At 54.2% G+C, this 22460-nt stretch overlaps 1 protein-coding gene across 9 annotated transcripts in view; it reads right to left on the bottom strand.

Annotated features, from left to right (window-relative positions):
- The window catches only part of LOC105465958 (zinc finger MIZ-type containing 1), a 241533-nt gene that overhangs the window by 81944 nt on the left and 137129 nt on the right, over positions 1-22460 (bottom strand). For all 9 annotated transcript variants that reach the window (XM_011714618.3, XM_011714627.3, XM_011714625.3 and 6 more), the window contains 2 exons: positions 20862-20975; positions 13224-13329 (listed from right to left, as the gene is read on the bottom strand). In XM_011714618.3, the coding sequence (XP_011712920.1) occupies positions 13224-13329; positions 20862-20975 (220 nt within the window). The remainder of the gene's footprint in view (positions 1-13223; positions 13330-20861; positions 20976-22460) is intronic.

The following is a 22460-nucleotide window of genomic DNA, read 5'->3' as shown; positions in this document are numbered from 1 at the left end:
ATTATAATTATGTGCCTGTCTGAAAGGCAGATTGCTAATGTTTCCCCCCAGTAATTCCTGTTTCCTGCAGAGACAATAGTGTCTCTTCATCCCAAACAGGTGAGACTGGGTCCTCTGGAATTCCCTACAGGAGTCCAGCCCCAGGCAGTGTTTCTCACCTGGCCAGCCTCAACAAGCCAGGAAGCTTTCCTAGGAATATAATGAAGCATCTGTTAATAACTCTTCAAGGAAAGCCATGGCCAGACTTCCCGAGCTCTGGGTTCTGTGTCTCTTTGGGCCCAAAACAGCACAGGCAGCCGGCAAGGAGGCTCTGCTTCCCTCCAGCCATCTGCCTGGCCACCGCCCTGTCCCTAGTGAGGGGAATTACCACCTTGCAGAGCTTCCACTGCAAAACACAAACACCTGGTTGCCTGGGCCGCACCTTGTCAGGGTGAGGAGATCCAGATGGTCCCTGGAGAGACAGCTGGGTTACCATGGAAACAGAATTGCTGCTGCTCCAGCCAGGAGAGCTGGATTCTAGATCTGTGGGACCCTGAGCTCAGAGGAGAGAGTGATTTGCATACAGTCACATAGCAAGTAGGTCTCAGAGCCTGCACTGTAAAGCAGGACTTCAAAATAATCAGAACTGTTACATGCAGAGCCCTCATGAGATGACAGTTTATGCTACATACTTGGTACCTATCGTTTCATGAGAGGCTAGGAGATGAGGCCGGGGATACATATAGCTTGGAAATCGCAGAGCTAAACCAGACCCATGTCAGCCTGATCTTGAAGCCTAAGCTCAGATCCCTGCCCTAGGCTACTCCTCATTCTGGTTTCCAGCACTGGGCTCTACATAGCCTGAGACTAGCCCCATACCAGAAGCTAGCTGGCCCTGACTTGGGGACAACTGAAAGGGTGGAGGCAAGGAGGGGCTAGAGGCCTGCAGGCAGAGACCCATTTCCAGGGCCTGAACCCCCACCTCCGAGCCCTTGCTCTGCCATGCACGCTGACCTGGGCAGCTCACGGGGGCAAGAGGGCAGGGGTCTGTTGGCCTGAGCCTTCCTCCCTGCCCCTGTGTGCCAGATGGGCCCTGGGAACAGGCGAGAGGCACATTCACAATGAGTCTGATCCCAGGGAAGGAGGAAGAGAAGAAGGCACAACCACGGAGGAGGAGAAGGAGCACCATACTTGGGGTTGGGGCAGGCCCAGGTCAACACTCCTCCTCCCCCAATCTCTTGATTCTTCCTTCTTCTCTTCAGACTCAAGGGCCCACACATCCATCCACTCAGAGCTATGTCTTCACTAATCCCTTGCCTGTTATACAAAGGGTTGAGCTACTTTGGACGAGTGAATAAATCTCTTTGAGCATCAGTTTCCTAATCTATAGAATGGGTTGGATTCTCACGAGGATCACAAAATACCCAGCAGCAATGCATGGCATGAAGCAGTAGCTCAATAAATGGTACTTTAAATGTTACTTTCTCTTCCTCCTACCAATCTTTAAATAATTTTGGGCTGGGCTGCTGGGAAGACTTGGCGAGATAGAAGCCCTCAAAGTTTCCCTTACTCAGGGCACAGACAGGATGGGAATGGTGAGACAGAGGCCTTCAAACATCCCTTGCCCAGGGCACAGACAGGGTGCTGTGGGCCCTGTCCAGTGTCCCTCTGCCAGCTCTCTACTTTCCCCTTCTGCAGGGCTGCCTGCCTCCTGCACAGTGGCTCAGATTCTTTTCTGAGGAAAGGGGGGATGCATTCTTTTTTTTTTGAGACAGAGTTTTCGCTCTGTCGCCCAGGCTCTATCTCAGCTCACTGCAAGTTCCGCCTCCTGGGTTCATGCCATTCTCCTGCCTCACGCTCCTGAGTAGTAGCTGGGACTACAGGTGCCTGCCACCGCACCCGGCTAATTTTTTTTTTTGTATTTTTAGTAGAGGCAGGGTTTCACCATGTTAGCCAGGATGGTCTTGATCTCCTGACCTCGTGATCCACCCGCCTTGGCCTCCCAAAGTGCTGGGATTACAGGCGTGAGCCACCGCGCCCGGCGGGATGCATTCTTAACCTCATTTAAGCCTCTGCTATCTTGGAGACCCCATTTACCCCACCTTAGTTAACAGGGTCCCACTCATCTCCACACCCTTGGAGGTGGCGTGGCTGGCATTTACCTTGGCCCTACCTACAATAAGGGTTCCATATTTTCACAACACTAGGTTTTGTGCTACCTCCAGGTATGAGAGGCATTCCAGAGAGCATGAATGCCAACACGCTGGAATAAAATTTCTCACACATATACAGCATGTCCTATACACCTGACCCTGTTCTAAGCACATATAGACCTTAACTCACTTAAAGCCTATGAGGTAGGCATTATTATAATCCCCTTTGATCAAATGAGAGAACCATGGCACAAAAAAGTTAACTGACTCTTCTAAGGTTTCAGAACTGGCGAGCAGAGGGCTGGGTGGGATTCAAACCCAGACAGGCTGCTCCAGAATCCATGCTTTTTAATGACTACTCTTCTCTATGCAACAGCTGAATGGCTTCTGGAAAAAATATTTGAAATGGGGGTTGACCCAGGCTCTCTGCTATTCATCATCCAAGGGACCGTGAGTGTTTGAATGAGCCCAAAGATGGGAAGGTGTTTAACCTACCAGCAAGGACAAATCATGTCAAACACTTAAGGCCTCCACTGGCAAGCAGTTCAGGTGATCTTTGGCAGCTCTCAAATCATTAGTGTGTCTTTCCCAGGACTTCATTTTAACCTGTTCATAGACAGCAGGGGCAGCTGGTGGCTTTGGGGTTGAATACTCTTGTTTGAATCACAATTCTGGCTCTTTTTGGCCAGAAAGCCCTGGTCAAATTATTTAATGTATCTAAACCTCTGTTTCCTCATCTGTAAAATGAGGTAGATATGAGTATCTGGAATCACCATGTGGGATAAGTGAGTTCATGGATACTCAAGGCAGTGCATGTTACAGAGAAAATGCAGACCTTAACGTCGGCTGTATCATGACTGAAAGGGGCTAGGAATCAGATCTTTTCCTAATCCAGATGCCCTTCCCCAACCTGTCCTGGCTCTGTATGTCTAAAGAGGCAAAACTGGTGATAACCGTATCATCATTAATGCCCATCTGTCTGTCTAACCCAGAAGGTACATACTTTGGTATTTACAAGGTATTTACAAGACTGTGGCTTGCAACACTTGGTTAAAACGTTCCACAACCAGCCTGCCCGCCTTCTGCCGGGGCCCTGCTCCATTTCACTCTCACACCCTCGAATCCCCTGAAATCCCTTCTCTGGGGGCGAGGATGCTAAGCTCCATCTTAAAACCAAAGCTCTGGCTTCCTTAATCCTCTTACCTGGCTCTTTCCTCCGCAGAATTAATTGCTGCCAATGGCTTTATTAACTCCTTGGGCAGCCATGGCATCCTCAGGGCAACCTGGGGCGGTGCTGGTGGGGGTTGTTTTGGCAGGACCTCTGTCCTGGGTGCACCTATAGGTAGGGTGGCTAGAGGCAGATGCAGGAAGGCTTGGGAAGACAGGCACGATGATACCTGTGACCCCGCATCTCCAGAGAAGCTATTCCAGCTCCTCGGGAGCACCACCGAGTCCCTGGTGACCTGCAGAGATGCATGGATGGCCTGGCCAGAGCTCTGGTCCCACTTCTGCCCTTGCCAAGACCACCTCCCCACCCCTCAGAGCCTCCATTTTTTCCTTAAAATGGGAACAAGCTCATGTGGAGGAGTCATAGGGTTGGACATGGAAGGGAGGGTTAAGGGCTGTGTGGTTACTGCCATCACCCACCCACAGAATGGGAACATTCACTTATTTCAAACCAGGAGAGAAGGCACTGTGTGTATTGCATGTGTATGTGTTTGTAAGCCCTGTGCTTAGCATGGGGTGGGCCTGGCACAAGAAGCTTATCGTCCCTCGCCCTTAAAATTCCAGTTTAGTATTTTTTATTTTAAGAGGCACTCTCACACCCACAGCCTCATCATTCTTCCTGCAGCCGTGAAGGCAGAGAAATGCTGTAGATGGACCAGACTAAGGATGAGATGGCTGCTGGGTGGGGTGCAGCCTACCCCAGGCCCTGGAGCCTCCTTCAGAGCCGCACTTCTTAACTAGGGCACCCTCAAGTGTGGTGTAGGTGATATGGCCTCACAGGTTGCTTAGGTAGTCACAGTTCCCAGTGGGAGAACCACTGCAACCTCAGCTGTCTTTCCATCTTTGGGATGCTGTTGTTTCTCAGAAGACAGGCTCAGTAGCTTGGTGCTCACTGGTCTTTAAGCCTTTCTAAATCCCTTCACCCTTCACCTCCCCCTTTTTGTAAATTAAATTTTTTTTTGGTAGAGATGTCTCACTATGATGCCCAGGCTGGCCTCAAACTCCTGGCCTCAAGTGATCCTTCCACCTCAGCCTCCCAAAGTGCTAGGATTACAGGAGCGAGCCACTGCACCCAGCCATCACCTCCCTTTTTAACTAGCAGAGAAATGGCTCACCCTCCATCATTGAGCAGTCACCTGTAGCTAAACTAGGAGACAAGGTATGGTACCTATTGTCTTTATTTTGGCAGTTTCGGAATGTGGTAAGGGAGACTGATCTGCCATTTAAGGAAGCAATATAAAATTTCCTTTAAGAAATATTAAGAACTCAATCTTAACACAAGCGGTACTGAACTATGGCAGAGATGATGAGGGTGTGATGCCAGTGACTGAGTCTGTAAAGCAGCTTGTTGCAGGCACTGTGGGTGCCTCTTCTACGTAGCCTCTGCTTACTGCATGCACTGGAACTCTGCCTGGGCATTTTCTGCTAACTTGAGTGCCAAGGGTTCATCCACCTGCTCCCCAACCTCAAGCCGACCTCGCCCAATAATGGTGGAGAGATGGAGAAATGCCTCCTCCTCCTTGCCTCTCAGGTAGGTAAGGGGCACATTCTAGCTGCCAGCACTCCCAGCAGGACTGAGCCCCAGGTGTCCACAGCAGGTTACGTGCTTCCTAGCCACTCTTTTCACTGACTTCCCTCCCTTCCCCATCTCATTTCCTCCACTTCTCGATCAGTGCTTTCTGGGATCCTAAAGGAACAACTTGCACTGGAATCCTCACCGCAGGCTCTGCCTCTGGGAACCCACACTCAGACACACATCATCTGGCTACAATGCCTGCAGCAGCCTGGTCTTCCCCTACTATAGACCTCGTTAATCCCTACTCCCACTCACTGTGCAGATCCCCTGTCCCAATCAGGTGGCCGTGGGGCGGCATAGGAGGTAGGCGGCTGAGGGGCCTGGTAACAGAAGCAGGCCCTTCTTAGGGTCCCATTCTCCAGGCTCCCCTCTCATTTTGGACAGGCATGGAAAGCAGGTACCCACTGGCTCGGTCCAGGGTATCCTTGTGCACACCCCCACTCTGTGGGCAGGGGGGCCAGCGATGAGCTAATCCCCCAGATGAGAGGCTGTCCCTGGAGCTCTCGGGAAACCAGAGAGGGCTACGCTAGGAAAACTGCTGAGCCGGCCAGGAGCTGCCGGTTCTCCTTCTCACCCCGCCCCTGCCAACTCCAACCGTAACTCTGAAGAAACCCACGACCGCTGCTGCTTCTGCTTAAAAACAGAAAGAAGAAAATGTGGGAAACAAAGAAAAGGGTCACCCCCCAGCCCCATCCAGATAGATCCATTACTTGTAAGTTGATATTCTGGTATATTCTCTTCTGGCGTCTGTGCCTAAATACATGTTCATTTTGTTTTTGTACCTGGCTGGGATCATACTAAGTCTAGCACTTTTTATCCTTCTAGAAAGTTAACATGACACGTAAGCATTCCCACATAGTCATCATGCTTTAGAGACCTCGTTTTAATGGCCATAGAAATAGCCTGGAAGTTGTTTCCACATCTGCCCTTTCTCATTCTGCGCATGGCAGGGCCCCTCCCCACTGCTCATTCCTGGAACCCCAGGGACCATCACAGCTGCCCCTCCCCCCAATTCCTTGGCCTGGGAACACTGTGTCCATAAACCATCCCTTTTCTCCAAGAGCAGAGTGAGGCCACCGGATCTCAGGCCTCATCCCTCAGGGAGGTGGAGGAGGGGACGGGAGCCAGGGCCCCTGGCCCAGGCCAGGCCACCCACCAGTTCACCCAGGGTTATTCAGAGTGAGGTGGTTCCCTGGGCTCCAGATCTGACCATCTTGGAAATCAGTCCTGCTTCCAGCACCAGAAGCCATGTGACCTGGGTCTCTGTCTTCTCTCAGAGCCTCAGTTTCCTCCTCTATTAATGGGCATGCTGATAAGAGCGCCAGTTGCCTTTCCCATGGCACTGAAACAGAGGGAGGTGAGCGCGTGAACAGGTTTCGTCCACTAAACAGATCTGACCATGAGTCAGTTCCGAGAGGCCGGGTGATGAAATCCAGAGCCCTTTCTAGGGGCACCTGACCCGGGGCGGTGGAGACAGCCCAGCAGGAGGAAGGAAGCCAAATCCCTCCCAACATCCCAGTTTTGCTGAGCTCGGATGTGGGGGTGGGGGCCGGTGTCCAGGAGGAAGTTTGTCTCAGCCTTGAAAAGGTGCCCCAGCCTGCCAGGTGGCTGGCATTTCAAGGGCAAGGGCCTCCCTGCCTGCTGTCTCTGGGGCACCGGCAGCTGGTAACAAATCCCCTGCAATTTGCACCCACCAATCCCGCCTGCTCGCTGGGCAGCCGAGAGCTGTTTTTCACGGAGAGCTGCGCACAGCTTTGTCTTAGAGAGACAGCTCTGGCAGGGTGTCCCTGAATAAGGCCATTTGTCCTCCCAGTGAAGGGAAGGCGGATGCATGTTCTGGGGTGGGCAGAGGCAGAGAGGGGTGGAGAGCAGCCACAAGGGAGGCGTGAGGTGGAGATTGGAGTCAAGCCACCAACAGAGACCAGGAATGTCCCCACCACCGTGGGGTCTGAGAGTCCACCATTCAGCCAGGTGACATCAAGAGGGCTGGCTTTCAAAGACAGAAGTTGAAACAGTGGTTTATGGCCTGGCTTAAGGTGTCCTGAGCAGAAGAGGTAGAAATGACTTGGCTGGTCTCTGACACCTGTGCCTCTCCCAACAATCTGAAGGCTGGGGCACTCTCCAGGGCTCTTGGGGTCAGGCTCTTTCTCTGAGCCCTGGGGCTGCTGCACCAGTTGTTATAGAAGCTCCCTGGGATTGAGAGCTCCAGTGTTAAGTACCCAGCCTCTCCCAAGCACTCTCTCCATGGACCACAGGTCATAGACAGGGAGGGCGAGACATGGACCCCTTTGCATTCCTGATTCTTTACCTCCCAGGCTGGCCAGGGGCCCAGGGCATGTCTCAGCCCCCCTCCTGTGATCTGCTGACATTTCCCACGGCTGTCAGCTCCTCTGGGGACTGTCAACACACCAGGGAAACCAGGCTGAGGAGATGTTTGTGGACAAAAAGTAAGCAATCCACTCTGCATGGGACCCAGGACTCGGGCTGCTGCGTTGCGATGTGAGGGTGTCCTTGGAACAGAGGTCAAAAACACTCATGTCCACAGGGCTGGTTTCCAACGGTGGGGAAGGCCATGGGTGTGAGACAATAGAGAGGGATGGGGAGGGCACAGCGCCTGTCCCAGAGGTTAGCTACCACCACCCAGTCAGTCCCAGTCAGCTGTGAGGATGCGGGTCCAAGATTCCCACTCAAAGGAAGCCAGGCATTTGACTCTACTGTACACATTTCCTAAACAGTGAATGCTGGCAACTTGTATGCATTAAAAAAAAAATTGAGGGGTCCAACCTCAGGTGTCTGTGGGCAGCCAGTCTGTGTACTCTGATTGACAGCCACCAGTCACTTATCCTTAAGGAAAACCGGCCTCTTCCTCAGTGGTGGCAGTTCTTCCAGTTCTGACCACTCTCCTGAGTTCTGATGACCTGTCTCAGGACATCCTGCGGAAGCCCCAAGGTCTCCCGTACCTGCTGCTCTCTCTGCGTTTTGACTCTGCCAACAGCATGAGGGTGGGAGCCCACAACTGTGAGGCCTGCCTCAGGCAGACAGGAAGGGCGGGAGAAGGCAGCCGGCATGTGGGCTCTCCTCTGGACTCTGGCCCTGCCTCGCTAGGACTTGGGCTGCGTCCTCCCCTTCTCTGGGCCCTGGGCTCCGGCATTCCCTATTCGATTATTTCAACAGCGACTGGCTGCTCACGGGTCAGCTGAGGCCATACGGCTTTCTTCAAGCATGGACAGGGGCTGAGACAGGCAGAAGGCTCATGGGGACCTCGACATGGTGACAGCCTGGTGCTGGTGCCCACGATGCCAGCAGGCATGGGACTGCTCGGTGCTGAGGAGGCTGACATTTCAGCGCTGCCCGCCAAGTCCCCTCGGACTGGCATGGAGGGTGGGGGTGGGGCAATGCTAAGGCCAGGCCTGGGGAGAATCAAGGGAGTATCAGGATGCCGGGCCGGACAGGTGACCTTCTGTACTGAGGAGGTAGGGGGCCTGGTGAGAAGGAGGATCCCGCCCGCGCACGCACATGCTCCTGTGAGCGCGCTCTGAGGCTAAAGGCTGCGCCAGAACAAAGAGCTGGGGGCTGGGCGTCCAGGGCCGCGTGGAGCCGCCTGCCTGGCGGCTGCTGCAATGACTGCCTACACTCGCCTCCTTAGCACTCTCCCAGGACACACACACACACACGCACACACACAAGCATGCATGCATGCACATGCACACACGTGCTCCTGCACCACGGCCGGCTCACCGCCAGCTCTCCTGACAAAGCCCCGCTCCAAGCTCGCTCACTGCATGATCTCATCCTGGCCCTCCTTGGCTGGCCTGGCCTCCTGACAAGGGAGACAGACAGGGGGACGCAGCGCCAGGGCGACTCACGCAGGCATGCACCTACGCACAGATAACATGCATGCAGACACAGATAAGCATGTACATATACACAGCCATGCACAAACACCATGCAGATACATACATGTACACAACCACGCACACACAGACACGCACACAGGTACACATACATCATAGACATACACACACCATGGACACAGCCATGTACACGTACATGGCCATACAGAGCATGCACAGATACACACGCGTACACAGCTATGCAGACACACACAGAGGCATGCACAGGTACACAGGCACACACCCACATACAAAGCCATATACTCTCCCCAACACAAACATACACAGCCACACACACACCATACACACAGACCTACAGAGGGAAAAAGTCTGAGACCCAGAGAAACCCAGGAAGGCAGAGAAAGCCATGGGAAGCCGGAGATGGACAGGGGCCGCTGCATAGAGACAGACCTACAGACACCGAGACCAAAGAGAGAACAGAGTGGGGAGCCCTGGGAGGGCAGAACTGCACAGGCATGTCAGACAGGTGTGCAAAGGCAGGAGGGCGGACAGGTGGTCCAGACTGGCTGAAGGGGCTTGAGGGCTGGAGCGAGTTCTGGGACTGCAGAGGCCTCCCTGGGAGTGGGCTGGGCAGGTGGGAGCGGCCAACCCCACACAGGCACACTGGGGCTGTGCCCAAGGGCAGGGTCACTGCAGGTCACGCACACGCACAGAGACAAGGGGAGACAGGCCAGTGGGAAACAGGCTTGCTGCCACAGAAAGGGTCTTAGAGAGGCTGGGAGTCACATTGGCTAAGAGACAGACATACGGAAGCGGAGGAGGAAGGCTGGAGGGTCATATTTACTTGGCCCCCAGTGTGTGTCAGGCATTAGCTGGGCCCCTTCCTCACTCCCATTATTAGGGGGTCCCAATGCATCCTCACAGGCAGCCCATGACATGGGCTGTCTTCACAGCTGTCTTCACAGACGAGGCCACAGCTCGGACAGGTGGCCAAGAGGAGGCCCGGCGCCGGTGCCATATCTGGGACTTGGGGTCCCAGCTTGACTCGCCACGGCCTCCACCCCTCTTATGGCCCAGCCTGCCCCTGGCAGGTCCTTCACCCCTCAAATAAAACCAGCAGGTGGAGGCTCCCCCCTCAGACTGGCCCCCTTTCCTTTCCAGAAGATGGGGCAAGCAGGGGGTGACTGGGATCCCAAGAGCCCGTATGTCTAGAGGGGCGGCCTTGAAAGGTAGTTAGTCATGGCTGTGGGCACTGACAAGGGTTTGACTCCTAATAAGGAAATTCAAGGATGGCCAAGCCACAGGCACTCCTGTGCCTCAGTGTTCTCAGCTGCAGAACGGGTACACTGAGAATTCATCTCCTGGGAGCCTGTGTAGTGTCAGAGGGTCACGTGAGTTCACAGACACAATGCATGGGAAAGGGCTTTCTAAATTATAAAGGCTGTGTTCAAGCGGGGGTGCAGATGGAGGAAAGAACAAATCCCTGTTTCAAGTGAAGAAGTGATGCTGGGAATGCCACTCAGAGGCCTTGCTAGAGACCCCTGAGCAGCATGAAGGGCTCTCTCCAACAGAAATGGACGGCTGCCCAGGCCTGCTGTGATGGGGCAGGCAGAGCCCTGGGCCTGCAGCCAGGGGGCTAGGAGTTCAGGTTCCAGCCCATCACTTATGAGTTGGGTGACCTCAGGGAAGTCATAGGACTTCTCTAAGCTTCCATTTCTTCATCCATAAATGTAGATAGTATTCCGTGTCTCACAAAGCTGGGCACCGCCACAAAACATATGAGAACGCCCAGCATGTGTCAGCAGGGCAGGGGTTTCAGTGACCCTTTGTGGAGGGGCTGCACGGAGACCTGAGTCTCTCCTGCTCCTCTGGAGAGGCGCTGGGCTCCTGGGACAGCCCATTCTCCAGGTCTCCTTCTCCCTCTGTGGCATAGTTTTGCCTCTTAAATATCCCTCTGTCTCCATTCCACTCTTGTCTTCCTGATCCAGCCACCATCATCCTCACCCCGACCTCCCCAGCGATCTGTCAACCGGCCACCTACATCCAGGTGGGCTTCCAGGCCCCGTGCCATCTGTTCTTTTATAGCCAGAGCTGTCGTCACAAAATGAGCATTTAGCCATGTTCCCATTACTCTCAGGACAAAGACCGTGACCTCCAAGACAGGCCCTGAATGTTTCCGCTGCTGCTGATCTCTCCAGCCTCGCCTTTGCCATGTACCCCCTGCCTCTGGGCTCCAGAATCACTGCATTTCTCTTAGTTCTGACAAAAAGCTATGCATGCTCCCCTTCCACCTCAACACCTTTGCACAGGCTGTCCCCTTAACTGCAAAGATGCTCTTTCTTGTTTTCTTCACTTATCAACCTTTGGGTCTCGGGGGAGACTGCTACAACCCCAGAGTGGTCTGCCCTCAACAACATCCCCTTGCCATCCTTCACTTTTCCTTCAAGGCACTTATCACAGCTTGAGCTTACACACACACACACACACACACCCCTCTAATTATTTGATCAATGTTTTCCTCTCCCTCTAGACTAGGGATCAGGAAGTATAGTTAATCACTTGGTTTTTTTGTTCTGGTTTCTTGGCTGTTGTTGTTTTGAGATAGGGTCTTGCTCTATCACCCAGGCTGGAATGCAGGGGCTCGATCTTGACTCACTGCAACCTCCACCTCCCAGGCTCAAGTGATCCTCCCATCCCAGCCTCCCAAGCAGCCTGGGACCACAGGCGTGCACCACCACACCCAGCTAATTTTTGTATTTTTTTGTAGAGATGGGGTTTCACCATGTTACCCAGGCTGGTCTCAAACTCCTGAACTCAAGTGATCCACCTACCCGAGCCTCCCAAAGTGCTGGGATTACAGGTGTGAGCCACTGCACACAGCACTTGTTTTCATAAATAAAGTTTTCGTGGAACCAGCCAACTCCATTCCTCTACGTACTATCTATGGCAGCTTTCACAGAGCCCCCACAGCCTAAGATATATACTGTCTGGCCCTTGATGGAAAAAGCTTGCTGGCCCCTGCTCTGCACTGTGAGTTTCTCGAGGCAGGACCTTTTCTGTTTAGTTGCCCTTGTAAATTCAGCCCTTGCCAGGTGCCTGCACAGTATGGGCACTCAAGAGGTACGTGTCTTTGATAAGTCATTTCTACCTTGTCAACACTGTATTGACTTAAGTCATTATGAAAACAGCACACTCCATCAGGAATAGATGTCCCTTGTGAGATTCCAAGACCATTTTCTGGCAAGCAATTCAATACGATAGCAATATCCCAATGCAGGCGGGCCAAGGGTTTCAGAGTAGCTATTGGCTAATGAGGCCACCACACACTTACGTGTGCAGCGCCATCCACATGAGATTATAAGTTGAGCATATTTATGGAAACACATTGTGAGATGTCCTTACAACGTTTTCATGAAGGCTGTGTCTATATACACTCCAAAGAACTGACTGATGAATTCAGTGAAAACGTCTGTTTTATTGTTATACAAAGGAAATAACTGTTTCTTTTTTGCTTTTTCAACTGCTTGTCCTGACTCCATAAGGAATGTTAACAATATCCAGACATGGTGCTAGGCACTTTATGTATTTCTAGCACTTACAATGACCCCTGAAGTCAGGGGTCTCCTTATCATTCCTGCCTTCCCTGAGAGATCAGCTGAGGCTCAGAGACCACACACTTAGCAAGTGACAGGTCTCTCCGGCTTAAAGCTAGCAGGGCGCCTGAGGCCTAAGCAAGGTTATGAGGATGGTGGGAAATGTAAAATAAAACTGTATCTTTAAAAAGTGCTCAAAGCCCTCCCAGACAGAATGCTGCTTGGCACTCTCCATGGCCCCTGCTTAATACAGGGTCCGCAGATGATGACAGAGTTGCAATACGGAACCCTGAGTGTAGTGACTCATTTTGTTTTCAATTTTGTTACATTTTAAACAATTTTTGGGGAATGAATGAAGGTACTGGAGTATAAAGGTTAAGAACGCTGACTCTGAAGTACAGGCCTGGGCTTAAATCCCTGCTGTGCTGCCTTCCAGCTGTGTGGCCTTGGGAAATGTCCTCAGTGTCAGTGAGCCTCAGTTTCCTCATCTGTAAAATGGGGAGATCACAGTGCTTATGCCAAGGGGTCACTGTGGTGATGGAGTGAACTGATGCTGGTCCTGCCTGTAGCACAGTGCCTGCTGCTGGGGTTTGGTGTGCCTCGGGACCCTCTCTGGCCCTGCGGTACCCTCCAAGACAAGTATACTCCCTGGGAGAGGCACGGGGAGAGCCCCATCTGTGGGTTCCAGAGCCTGTTGGATGAGTAGCTCTTCTTCAGGGGCTCGCACTACACCTAGACAAATGGAGGCACCAGCCGACAGGGACAACAGACAGGCCTGGTTTAGAGTCAGTTCCCCTCCCTACCTCCCGATGACATCGCGGAGTCCCCCACGGACACCTACCGGCAGACTTCGGGGTGAACTTGTCTCGGTTTGCAGCACATACGGCCAGTAGTCTGTAGCCAAGGTCCAGGTCGAAGCCTTGCTGGGCTGCCACCCGACTGACCACCTGACAGCAAGAGGGGAGGAGGGCAGGTGAGTCATGGAGCCCAGAGCCAGTGGATATGCCCGTTTTGCAGGTGAAGTGGGTGAGGTAGGCAGGCTAAGGCAGGCCCCCGCCATCAGGCGGAGCCAGGAGTCTACCGTGCCTTCTTCAGTCGCTCAGCAAATACTGATTAACACCTCTTCTGTGCCAGGCCCTGGGATCCTGGCCCCGTCCTCAGGGGTTTCCCAGGCTGACAATGGGCCCGACAGCAAACCCATAGGCCCCGCCGCTTCCAAGGGCTCAGGTTCGACCACATTCTAGAAGTCGGCTGGGGATCCTGTACCACCATCCTTAGGGTGGGCCCTAAGGGTCTCTGCTCCATCTGTGTGGCTCTTCCATCTCCTTTCCATGGGGCCTGTTATAAATGCAGACTCTTAGGCCCAGCCCTTCCCCTCCGAATCAGCATGCACCTCATCTAAAGCAGTGATTTAGGCCAGGTGTGGTGGCTCACACCTATAATCCTAGCATTTTGGGAGGCTGAGGAAGGTGGATCACTTGAGGTCAAGAGTTCGAGACCAGTCTGGGCAACATGGTGAAACCCCGTCTCTTCTAAAAATAAAAAAAATTAGCCAGGCATGGTGGCAGGCACCTGTAATCCCAGCAATTCTGGAGGCAGAGGCAGGAGAAGCGCTTCAACCTGGGATGGGGAAGTTGCAGTGGGCCTAGATCGTACCACTGCACTCCAGCCTGGGCAGAACGGCAAGACTCCTTCTCAAAAAAAAAAAAAAAAAAAAAAAAAAAAAAAAAAGCAGTGATTTAGAACAAACTGCTTCCCACGGGGCTTCAGGTCAGAGCTGTTTAATGGACTAAGGCTTCCTGGATGGGGCAGGCATCCTAATGCTGCTCCATGCCAAGCACCCTGCGGCCCCCTCAACCTTAGCCAGAAACTGCAGGACTCCCATGTGCAGCCTGGGGTTTGTCTCTAGCCTCAAGCCCCAGCAAATGGGGGGCTTCCATAACAGCAGTGATGCGTTTGCAGCCTGAAGGTCCCACCCATCTCCTTATAAATCTCAGAAGCAGGGGCTGGCAGGGTGAGAGGCGGGAGACTGGGAGGGCCATTGGTCCCCTGGGGGGCAGTGTGGGACGGGGCGCTCCAGGGGACCCTCGGATGGCTCTGCAAGTTCATGCCCCTCTGGCTTCACTCTGTCCCCACCCATTTCCAGGTGTCCCGCGACTCCCAGATCTGCTCCCTCACACCCGCCTTCCTCATTAACAGCAGCAAAATTAGCTTTCTCTATTAAGAAGGAAGGACCTTGGAAAATGGAGTCATTTAGAAAGCAGCTGGGGTGGCTATGGCTGAGTGGGGAGAGCACCCAGATGCAGTAGGCTGGTACTTATGAAAAAGGGGGGACTCAGCTGCCAAGCCTCCAGGAACCACCTGCTCCAGAGGCGCCTGGAGGGGCCTCAGACTGCCATGGGGTTTGGCCCGGCCCCCAGATCCAACAGAATCGTTCCCCATCGCCGCTTTATATCTCAGGGATTTGTGAAAGGGGCTCTGGGGCTAAAAGGGGTGGGAACACCATTTATCTAGACCAATTTAAAATAACACTGGAGACTCAGAGAATGTCCCGTGCTGAATCAGGGAGGAGCCAACAGGTTCCCCTTCCCAGGATCACCAGTGACTCTTGGAATGGGACTGTGGCCCTCCCTGCACCCTCCTGTGCAGGGCTAACGTTTGAGCCAGGTTGGGAGGAAAAAGGATGTTGTCAGGTTAGGATGTTTGCTTAGCGTCTCTGCTGCAAACAGAAGCCCCTGGCACAGAAGTCTTCCACACTCCCTAGGCCTCTTTCCCACGGGCTTTGTTTGCCCCTCTACATGTCCCAGTCTCTGGGCCACCCCAGGGTGAGGACACCCTCACCATAAGTCTCACTGTCCACATAGAAAAACCGAGGTCCCTAACTCTTTATGGCCTGTTGAGTATTTCAAGCCTGCAGGCAGACTCTCCTTCAGAGAGTGAGGAGGAAGGTTCTGGGCTGGAGGTTGCCACTGCAGCTCATACGTGGACTCTGGTGCCTTCCCTCTTTGTAGAACCTTAGGTGGAAGCCTGTGAGCACAGAGTGGCCTGTTCCGACTGGTGCAGTCATGAGGCTGCTGTCAACGGGAAACACTGATGCTGACAGGTGCTGCAGTGAAAATGCTGGCTCCCACACACATAGGTGCTTTGTCTGCAACAAAGTGCAAATTCTTCCAGCAGCTCCACCAGGTACGTATTATTATTATTATCTCTGATTTACAGATGAGGAAACAGAGGTTGAACAACACCTCAAAGCTGGTCAGTGACACAGCCGGGATGTGATCCAGGCAGTCTAGCTGAAAACTCTGGGCCCTTTCCGTGCTAAGACTTCTTTCTCAGTCCACAAAGGGTTAACGCCATAACTTCCAACCTGCATTGAGGACCCTCTGGCCCTGGGTTCAGGGAAGGAAGGCAAAAGTCCCCATGTTTGGCCAATACTGGCTAATCCTGTCGCTCTAGTTAAAAAGGAAAAAATACTAGCTAACGAGCTAGAGGCGCATGGTGCTGTATGGCGGCTGCAAGGGCCAACCGGGTGGGTGGAGGAGCAGGGACTTCCGCTTGTCACCAAGTCATTTGTGCCCCAGCATTCAGAAGGGTCACTGGCTCCAATAGCCTCCTTTCACTGATGAGGAAGTCAAGGCCACAGAGCACAGGTGTGGCAGAGTAAGCTGAATCAAATCCTGTGACCCTAGAGTGCCTCATGCATTGCTATCCCCTGGGTTCCTCTGGCCCAGCCTGAGGACCCCCAGAAAGTCCTGGGAGGCAAGGTCTGACTGGCAGTGGTGGGAGCGTGGGCTCAGCTGTGCGGCTTGTTTTGAAGAGAGGTCGGCTCTCACCCCAGTGGTCATGGTGCTCTCTGTGAAGGTCCAATGGGGTGCAAGGACCCCTCCCCATAAAAGCCAGCGTGAGTGGCTGGGGTGCTGTGGTCCTCTGCTGGCTGCCCAGGCACTGCTGCTTGACCCACGGTGGCGGGGGGCAGGGGAGCACTCCTGAGGCCGCCCTGTCATCCTGGCTGCCAGACACCTAGATCCCTGGAGCCAGGGGACCTCACAGGTCAGGGAGCCCAGCCTCATGCCACAGACAGGGAAACTGAAGTCCAGACAAAAGATGGAGAACTTGGCTGGGTATGGTAGCTCATACCTGTAATCCCAGCACTTTGGGAGGCTGAGGCAGGACAGCTTACGCCCAGGAGTTCAAGACCAGTCTGGGAAACATAGCAAGATCTCATCTGTACACAATTTTTTTTTTTTTTTTTTTTGAGACAGAGTCCCACTCTGTTGCCCAGGCTAGAGTGCAATAGCATGATTTCAGCTCAGTGCAACATCCGCCTCCTGAGTTCAAGGAATTTTCCTACCTCAGCCACCTGAGAAGATGGGATTACAGGCACGCACCACCACGTCCAGCTAATTTTCTTTTGTTCTTTTAGTAGAGACAGGGTTTCACCATGTTGGCCAGGCTGGTCTTGAACTCCTGACCTCAGGTGTGCTTGGGCTTATAGGCGTGAGCCATCGTGCCCAGCCCCATCTGTCCAAAAATTTATTTAGTCTGGTGTGATGGTGCAGGCCTGTGGTACCTAGCTACTTAGGAGGCTGAGGTGGGAGGATCATTTGAACCCAGGAGTTTGAGACCATCCTGGGCAACATAGCAAGGCCCACCTCTAAGAAAAAAATTTTAAAAATTGACCTGGCATGGTGGCAGGCGCCTCTAGTCCCAGTTACCCAGGAGGCTGAGGCAGGAGGATCACTTAAACCCAGGAGGTTGAGGCTACAGTGAGCAATGATTGTGCCACCGCATTCCAGCCTGGATGACAGGGCAGGACCCTGTCTCTAAAATTTAAAAAAATTAAAAAAAAAAAAAAAAAAAAAGACGGTCACTTGCTCAAGGTCACATGGTAAATTACATTAGTCCCACAAAACAACTGACTTGTCTTGAAAAGCGTCCAGCCTGCTGGCCGCAAAGGAGGACAGGCTGTCTGGGGAATGCTGGAGAAGGGGTCTCCATTCCTGGCAGGGGGGCGGGACCTGAAAGGTCTTTCTGACTCTGACCTCCTCTGAAGCTGCGGGGCGTCCTCGTTGGGGAGATGAGGAAGAGGCCTGCTGATGTGACACCTGTTTCCCTCCCTGACCTGCTCTCCCACTGTGTCCTCTGTCTTGTGCTGTTCCCTAAGGTCACGAGAGGGAGGGAGAGGGCGCCCAGAGGGGCTGCTCTGCCTGACTACTGGAAGAGGAAGGGCCTACTTCTGATGAGGAAGTGGTGGCCTGGGGCTTGTGCCCGCCCCTGGGGCAGGGCCTGGGGGTCCTGTGCTTCCGCATCCTTAAGTCTCAAGGTGTGAAGCAGAGGGGAAGGCAGGGCCAGGTCTGGGGTCACTTTAACTGTGCCTGAGCTGCTTAGAAGCGAGTATGACAGAAATGTGTCCATTTGCTGCTCAGGGCTAAGTGGTTTTTAATTTATATCCCCAAAGTAAGCTGGATCCAGAGGAATTTGGAGTTTGCTTCCAGAGGTCACCCAGGGGATTGCAGCAACCTGGAGGTCTCAGGCTGACACCTGGATGGGGAGGGTGTGTGTGCGTGTGTGTGGGAAGGGGACAGCTGTCTTGCCCCACCTAGGTCCCTTGGGATCTACCTCCCGCATCCTGTTCATCTCCATGGGGCAGGGCTGGGGCTGAGGGTGACTGGGGAATGGGGGTACTGGCAACAGGGCCCAGAGGTTCTCAGGGAGTCTGTGGGACCAGCCTGGGACTGGAGTAAGCTGCTCCCCCTCCCAGTGGCCTTGTTTGTAAAATGGGAGTAGTGACTCGCTGCCCACCTCAAAGGGTCTTTATAAGGATCCAAAGAGACAGTGCCTAGGGAAAATACCCTGAGCACTGAAATGTCATTTATGACAATCCCCACTACTCCCCCAGCAAGCCCCTTCAAGCTGCTGGCTCTACTGACCTCTAAGGGACAGCCAGACTCAGGTCTCTGCAGCTGTGACCAGGCTGCAGGAGTGGGGGCCATTCCACCAGGTGCATGCCTTACACTGGGGGCAGGGAGCAGAGGCCCAGGAGAGTGGGCACTGTCTACACAGCCTCCCCTGCCATGGCTTCCTCTCTGTCCAGCCAGATCCCATGGCACCCTCCCTCCTCCAGGAAGCCCTCCATGATCCCTCCATCCTGCCCTCCAAAGATGCTCCCTTCAGAGCTCCTGCCCCCATGCAAATCACAGCCCATCACTCTCCTACTGACAACCCTTCAAGGGCTCCCCACTGCCCTTCCAATAATGCCCAGACTCTTCTCGCTTGGCCTGTGGGCCCTGCGTTAGCTGCTTTCTGCCTCCTTCCTCTGCTTAATCTCACACCCTTCTCCCTCCTCTGGGCTCCAGCCACCTGAACCTTCTTTCTGTTTATGAACAGAGCAAGCCTCAGGGCCTTTGCATCAGCAGTTTCCTCTGCCTGGAGCACCCTGCTCTCTCATCCTCCCAAGGAGGTCACCTCCTCAGGAGACATTTCCTGCCCTGTGCCCTTGCCCTCTCTCCCGGAGCTCTAGCATGTGTCCCTGTTTGTTCCTTTGCAGGTTCAATGTCAGGCTCTCCCTGGCAGGCCAGCCCCTTGATCATGGTGCCTCTGGGGCCCAGCACAGAGCCTGGCCCCCAACAAGAGCCCAGTGAATGTTCGTGAATGAACGCATGGACAAGAGGGCCAAGGCAGAGCCAGTTCTTGGTCCATCCAGGCTGGCGAGGGCCGCTCTCTGATTCAGTCTCCAGTCCCTACATCCTAGATAGACAGGGTCAGGCTCGGGGCAGTGTGCTTGAGACTGTGGCGGCCTGGCTGGCCACACATCATGCAAGGTCCCCACCTCCTCCATCCTCCGCTGGGGTGGAAGTGAGGGGGCCTCTGGCAACATCTGTCCCTGCCCACAGGGCTTAGCCTGGAACCAGATCCCCACAAAGAAGATTAGAGGGCTGTGGGGAGGGAGAGGGGAGCCCATGGGCTGAAGGATGAGGAAGACTGGGCAGTGCAGGTGGCTGCTCGATTTGGCCCGGTGGCCTGAGGGAGCCAGATGGTGCTGACTTCTGACAAGCAGAGGAGCCCCAGGAGGGTCCTGGCTGCGTCCCTGTCTGGCATCCCTAATGGCCAAGGGCATCCCCTCTGGAGACAGGCAGGGCCTCGGCTGGAATCCCAGGCCCACCTCTAAGGCTGTGCACCCTTGGGAAGTCAGTTAGAAGTCTCAGTTTCCTCCTCTGTAAAATGGGGAGTGTTGCAGGCCAGGCTCACTGAGGGGATTTGGTGGGACGGCATATTCTGTGGGCCGGCTCCCCACCGGGCACAGAACAGATGCTTTGTCACGATAGCTGTGGCCGCTATTTCTTCCTCTCCAGGCCAAGGCCATGTGGGCCTTTTGTCTCCTCCCAGCTTTTCAGGAAGCCTGGTGCCCGTGGACCATGCCCACTGTTCCCGCCTGGCCAGATATCCGCCATGTCCCTCCTCTCCCAGCCTCAGGCTAGGCGGGCTCCCCTGCCATCTGTTTACCCACATTCCTTTCAAAGTGGACTCAGGGCCTTCTGAGCAGCTGCCCTCTCTGGTCATCACACTTATGGACACAGGCCACATGGCTGGGGACATTCCCAAGCTTTGAGTGACTTTCATGGGTCCTGTTAGATGGCAAGCTCCTTAGCCTGGCCGATCATACCACAAACTCTGGACCTGGCCTCTGCCCAGTTTGCAGCCTCGACCCTTCCAGTTCTCTGGCCTCTTGCAGATGCTGTTCCGTGTGCCTGAGCACTCCTGCTCCCCTCTGTTGCTTGGCAGACTCCGGCACACGAAGGGTGGCTCCTTTCCTTTCCTCCGTTTTCCACGCCCCGTCCCGCCACCCAGCCAGTTCAGGATTCCCTTCTCTGTGCTGCCTTCACTGTGGACATGATTTTCTCAGTCACTTCTTTATACATCTGCCTCCTCCACTACAGAGGAAACCAGGCTCGGTGAAGCCTTATTCATCTTCAGTTTCCCCGGACTTAGCAGAGGGATCATACGTGATCAATGAGAGATCAATGCTTATTTGGCTAGATGGATGGATGTAAGAGGGGCTCAATCAATGCTTACCTGAATGGATGGATGATGACAAAAGAAGCTCCACACATGTTTGCTAAGTGAATGAATGAATGAACGACTGGATAAAAAATGGCTGAAAACCCTTTGAGAGTCTCTCTACTGTGCTTATGATGAAACAGTGACCCACAAAGTGAGCCCTGAGTCTTTCTCATCAAGTGTGGGAACCCACACAATCCCTAGGGACTGTGCCTCCTCAATTCCAGGTCACCTGGGGGGTGTGCACGCGGGGGACACACCCAATAGGGCCATCCCCCTAGCACCAGTGTCTTCCCAGGGACCCAACTCTCACTGGTGTCACCTCCCAATGTCTGACAACCTCTCTGACACCTGGACGGGCACACTAGCCCTCAGCTGACGTTCCTGGGCAGGAATGCAGGTGCACAGGGTGCAGACTCACCGTCAAACAGCCCATCAGGCTCTGCTCAAAGGGCCGCTGGAAGGCCCGTGGGTCTCCACACCAGTCCAGCAGCTCCGTGGCAGCATTGTGGAAGTTGGCAGGATTCTGTAAGTGCTGTGGGAAAGGAAAATGAGGTGGCTCAGGCTCCAGGAATGAGGGTAGCATGGGCAGCGTGTGGGCATCTGGAGTGGGAAGACCCCAGCCTCACTGGGAGGAGGTTCACGGAAAGGGGTAAAGGGGTAGTTGGGATCAGTGAGCTTTCCCATGCTCGATTTCACCCCCTGCCGTCGGCATGCCTGCCCCACCCCCACTCCCACCTTCACCCCCCCACCTCCACCTCCACCCCCACCCCCACCCCCCCCACCTCCACCCCACCCCCACCTCCACCCCTGGTGGATTAGTAGCCCCATTGCAAAGACAGGAAAACTAAGGTCTAGAGAAGGCTGATGACTGATAGCAGAGTGCTTTCTGGATGCTGGTGGGGGTGGCGGAAGGCGATCCCTGCAGGGTTCTGGGGGTTCTCCCTCCCTGATCCAGGACAGGCTGGCCCTGGAGATTCTTCCTGACCACCCCCCACCACCCAGCCCCCACCACCAAAGCCCAGGTCTGGGCTCCCACCAGCTCAGGCTTTGGAGCCACATAAGGTGAGGGCTTGGGGGAGGCCACAGCCAGCTGGGAAGGTGGAGGAAGCACATGTGCCTGGACGGTCCTCACACTAGGGGCTGCTGTGTGTCTTACTGGGCCCTGCCTGGATCTGCTCAGAGGCTGCTGGCATGGACGGGGAAGTCAGCCTGAGCTCAGATCCCTGCCAGGCAGAGAGTCTGAGTCGATGGAGAATGAATTCTGGTGCCAGGGTGCCGGGCCTCCTGGTTCTGCTTCAGGCCCAGGCTGCAGGGCTGCTGGGGTAGGTGAAGTGCAAAGCGAAGGGGGTGGTTCCCCTTCACTCTTATCCATCTCCCCAGGCCCTCTGAGCTGGGTACTGAGTCCAGGAGACAAAAGATATGGCTAGGGGAAGGAGCAGATTAGGGGCAAAGGTGAGATTCTGGGATGGGGCTCTGGCCCAATTTGGCTGTGACTGACTGTCCTCCTGAAGGACCCCTGGAGGGTGTCCACAGCGCAGGAGTGTTAACCATTGCAGGGATGATGGCACCTCCTGAGGTCCCATTGCCTTGGTGCTGGGAGAGACAGCAGAACAGGAGCCACCCAGGGCAGTCCCTCCATTTGACCTGCAGCATGAGCCTGCCCCAGAGCCAGGGCGGGAAGGGGCTTAGGAGTCGCAGGGCCCAGAATTGGCAGGGGAGCTATGGGAGTCCACACTCTGCCTTCACCCCCTTCCAACCACTGACCTAGGATGGTTCCCCTCAGCTCTCTGAGCCTCAATAGCCCTGTCTGTAAAATGGTGATATGACAGAACATGACTTGGTGGTGGGAAGTTTTATTTCTTTCGCTTAAGGTTCCATGACTGTTGCTACAATGTGGTTCATGCAAGGCAAGATATTTAAAAATGGGTGGAGGAAAGTGAAATGAAGAATGCCCTCCTTCCATGGAGGTAAAGGGAGAGAAAGCAATGTAAGAGAGAAAGAGGGCAGGCAAGCAGCA

This window comes from Macaca nemestrina, chromosome 9 (genome assembly GCF_043159975.1).
Source record: "Macaca nemestrina isolate mMacNem1 chromosome 9, mMacNem.hap1, whole genome shotgun sequence".
NCBI lineage: Eukaryota > Metazoa > Chordata > Mammalia > Primates > Cercopithecidae > Macaca > Macaca nemestrina.
Note: the sequence above shows the minus strand (reverse complement) of the source record. Positions and strands in the feature narration are given on the sequence as shown.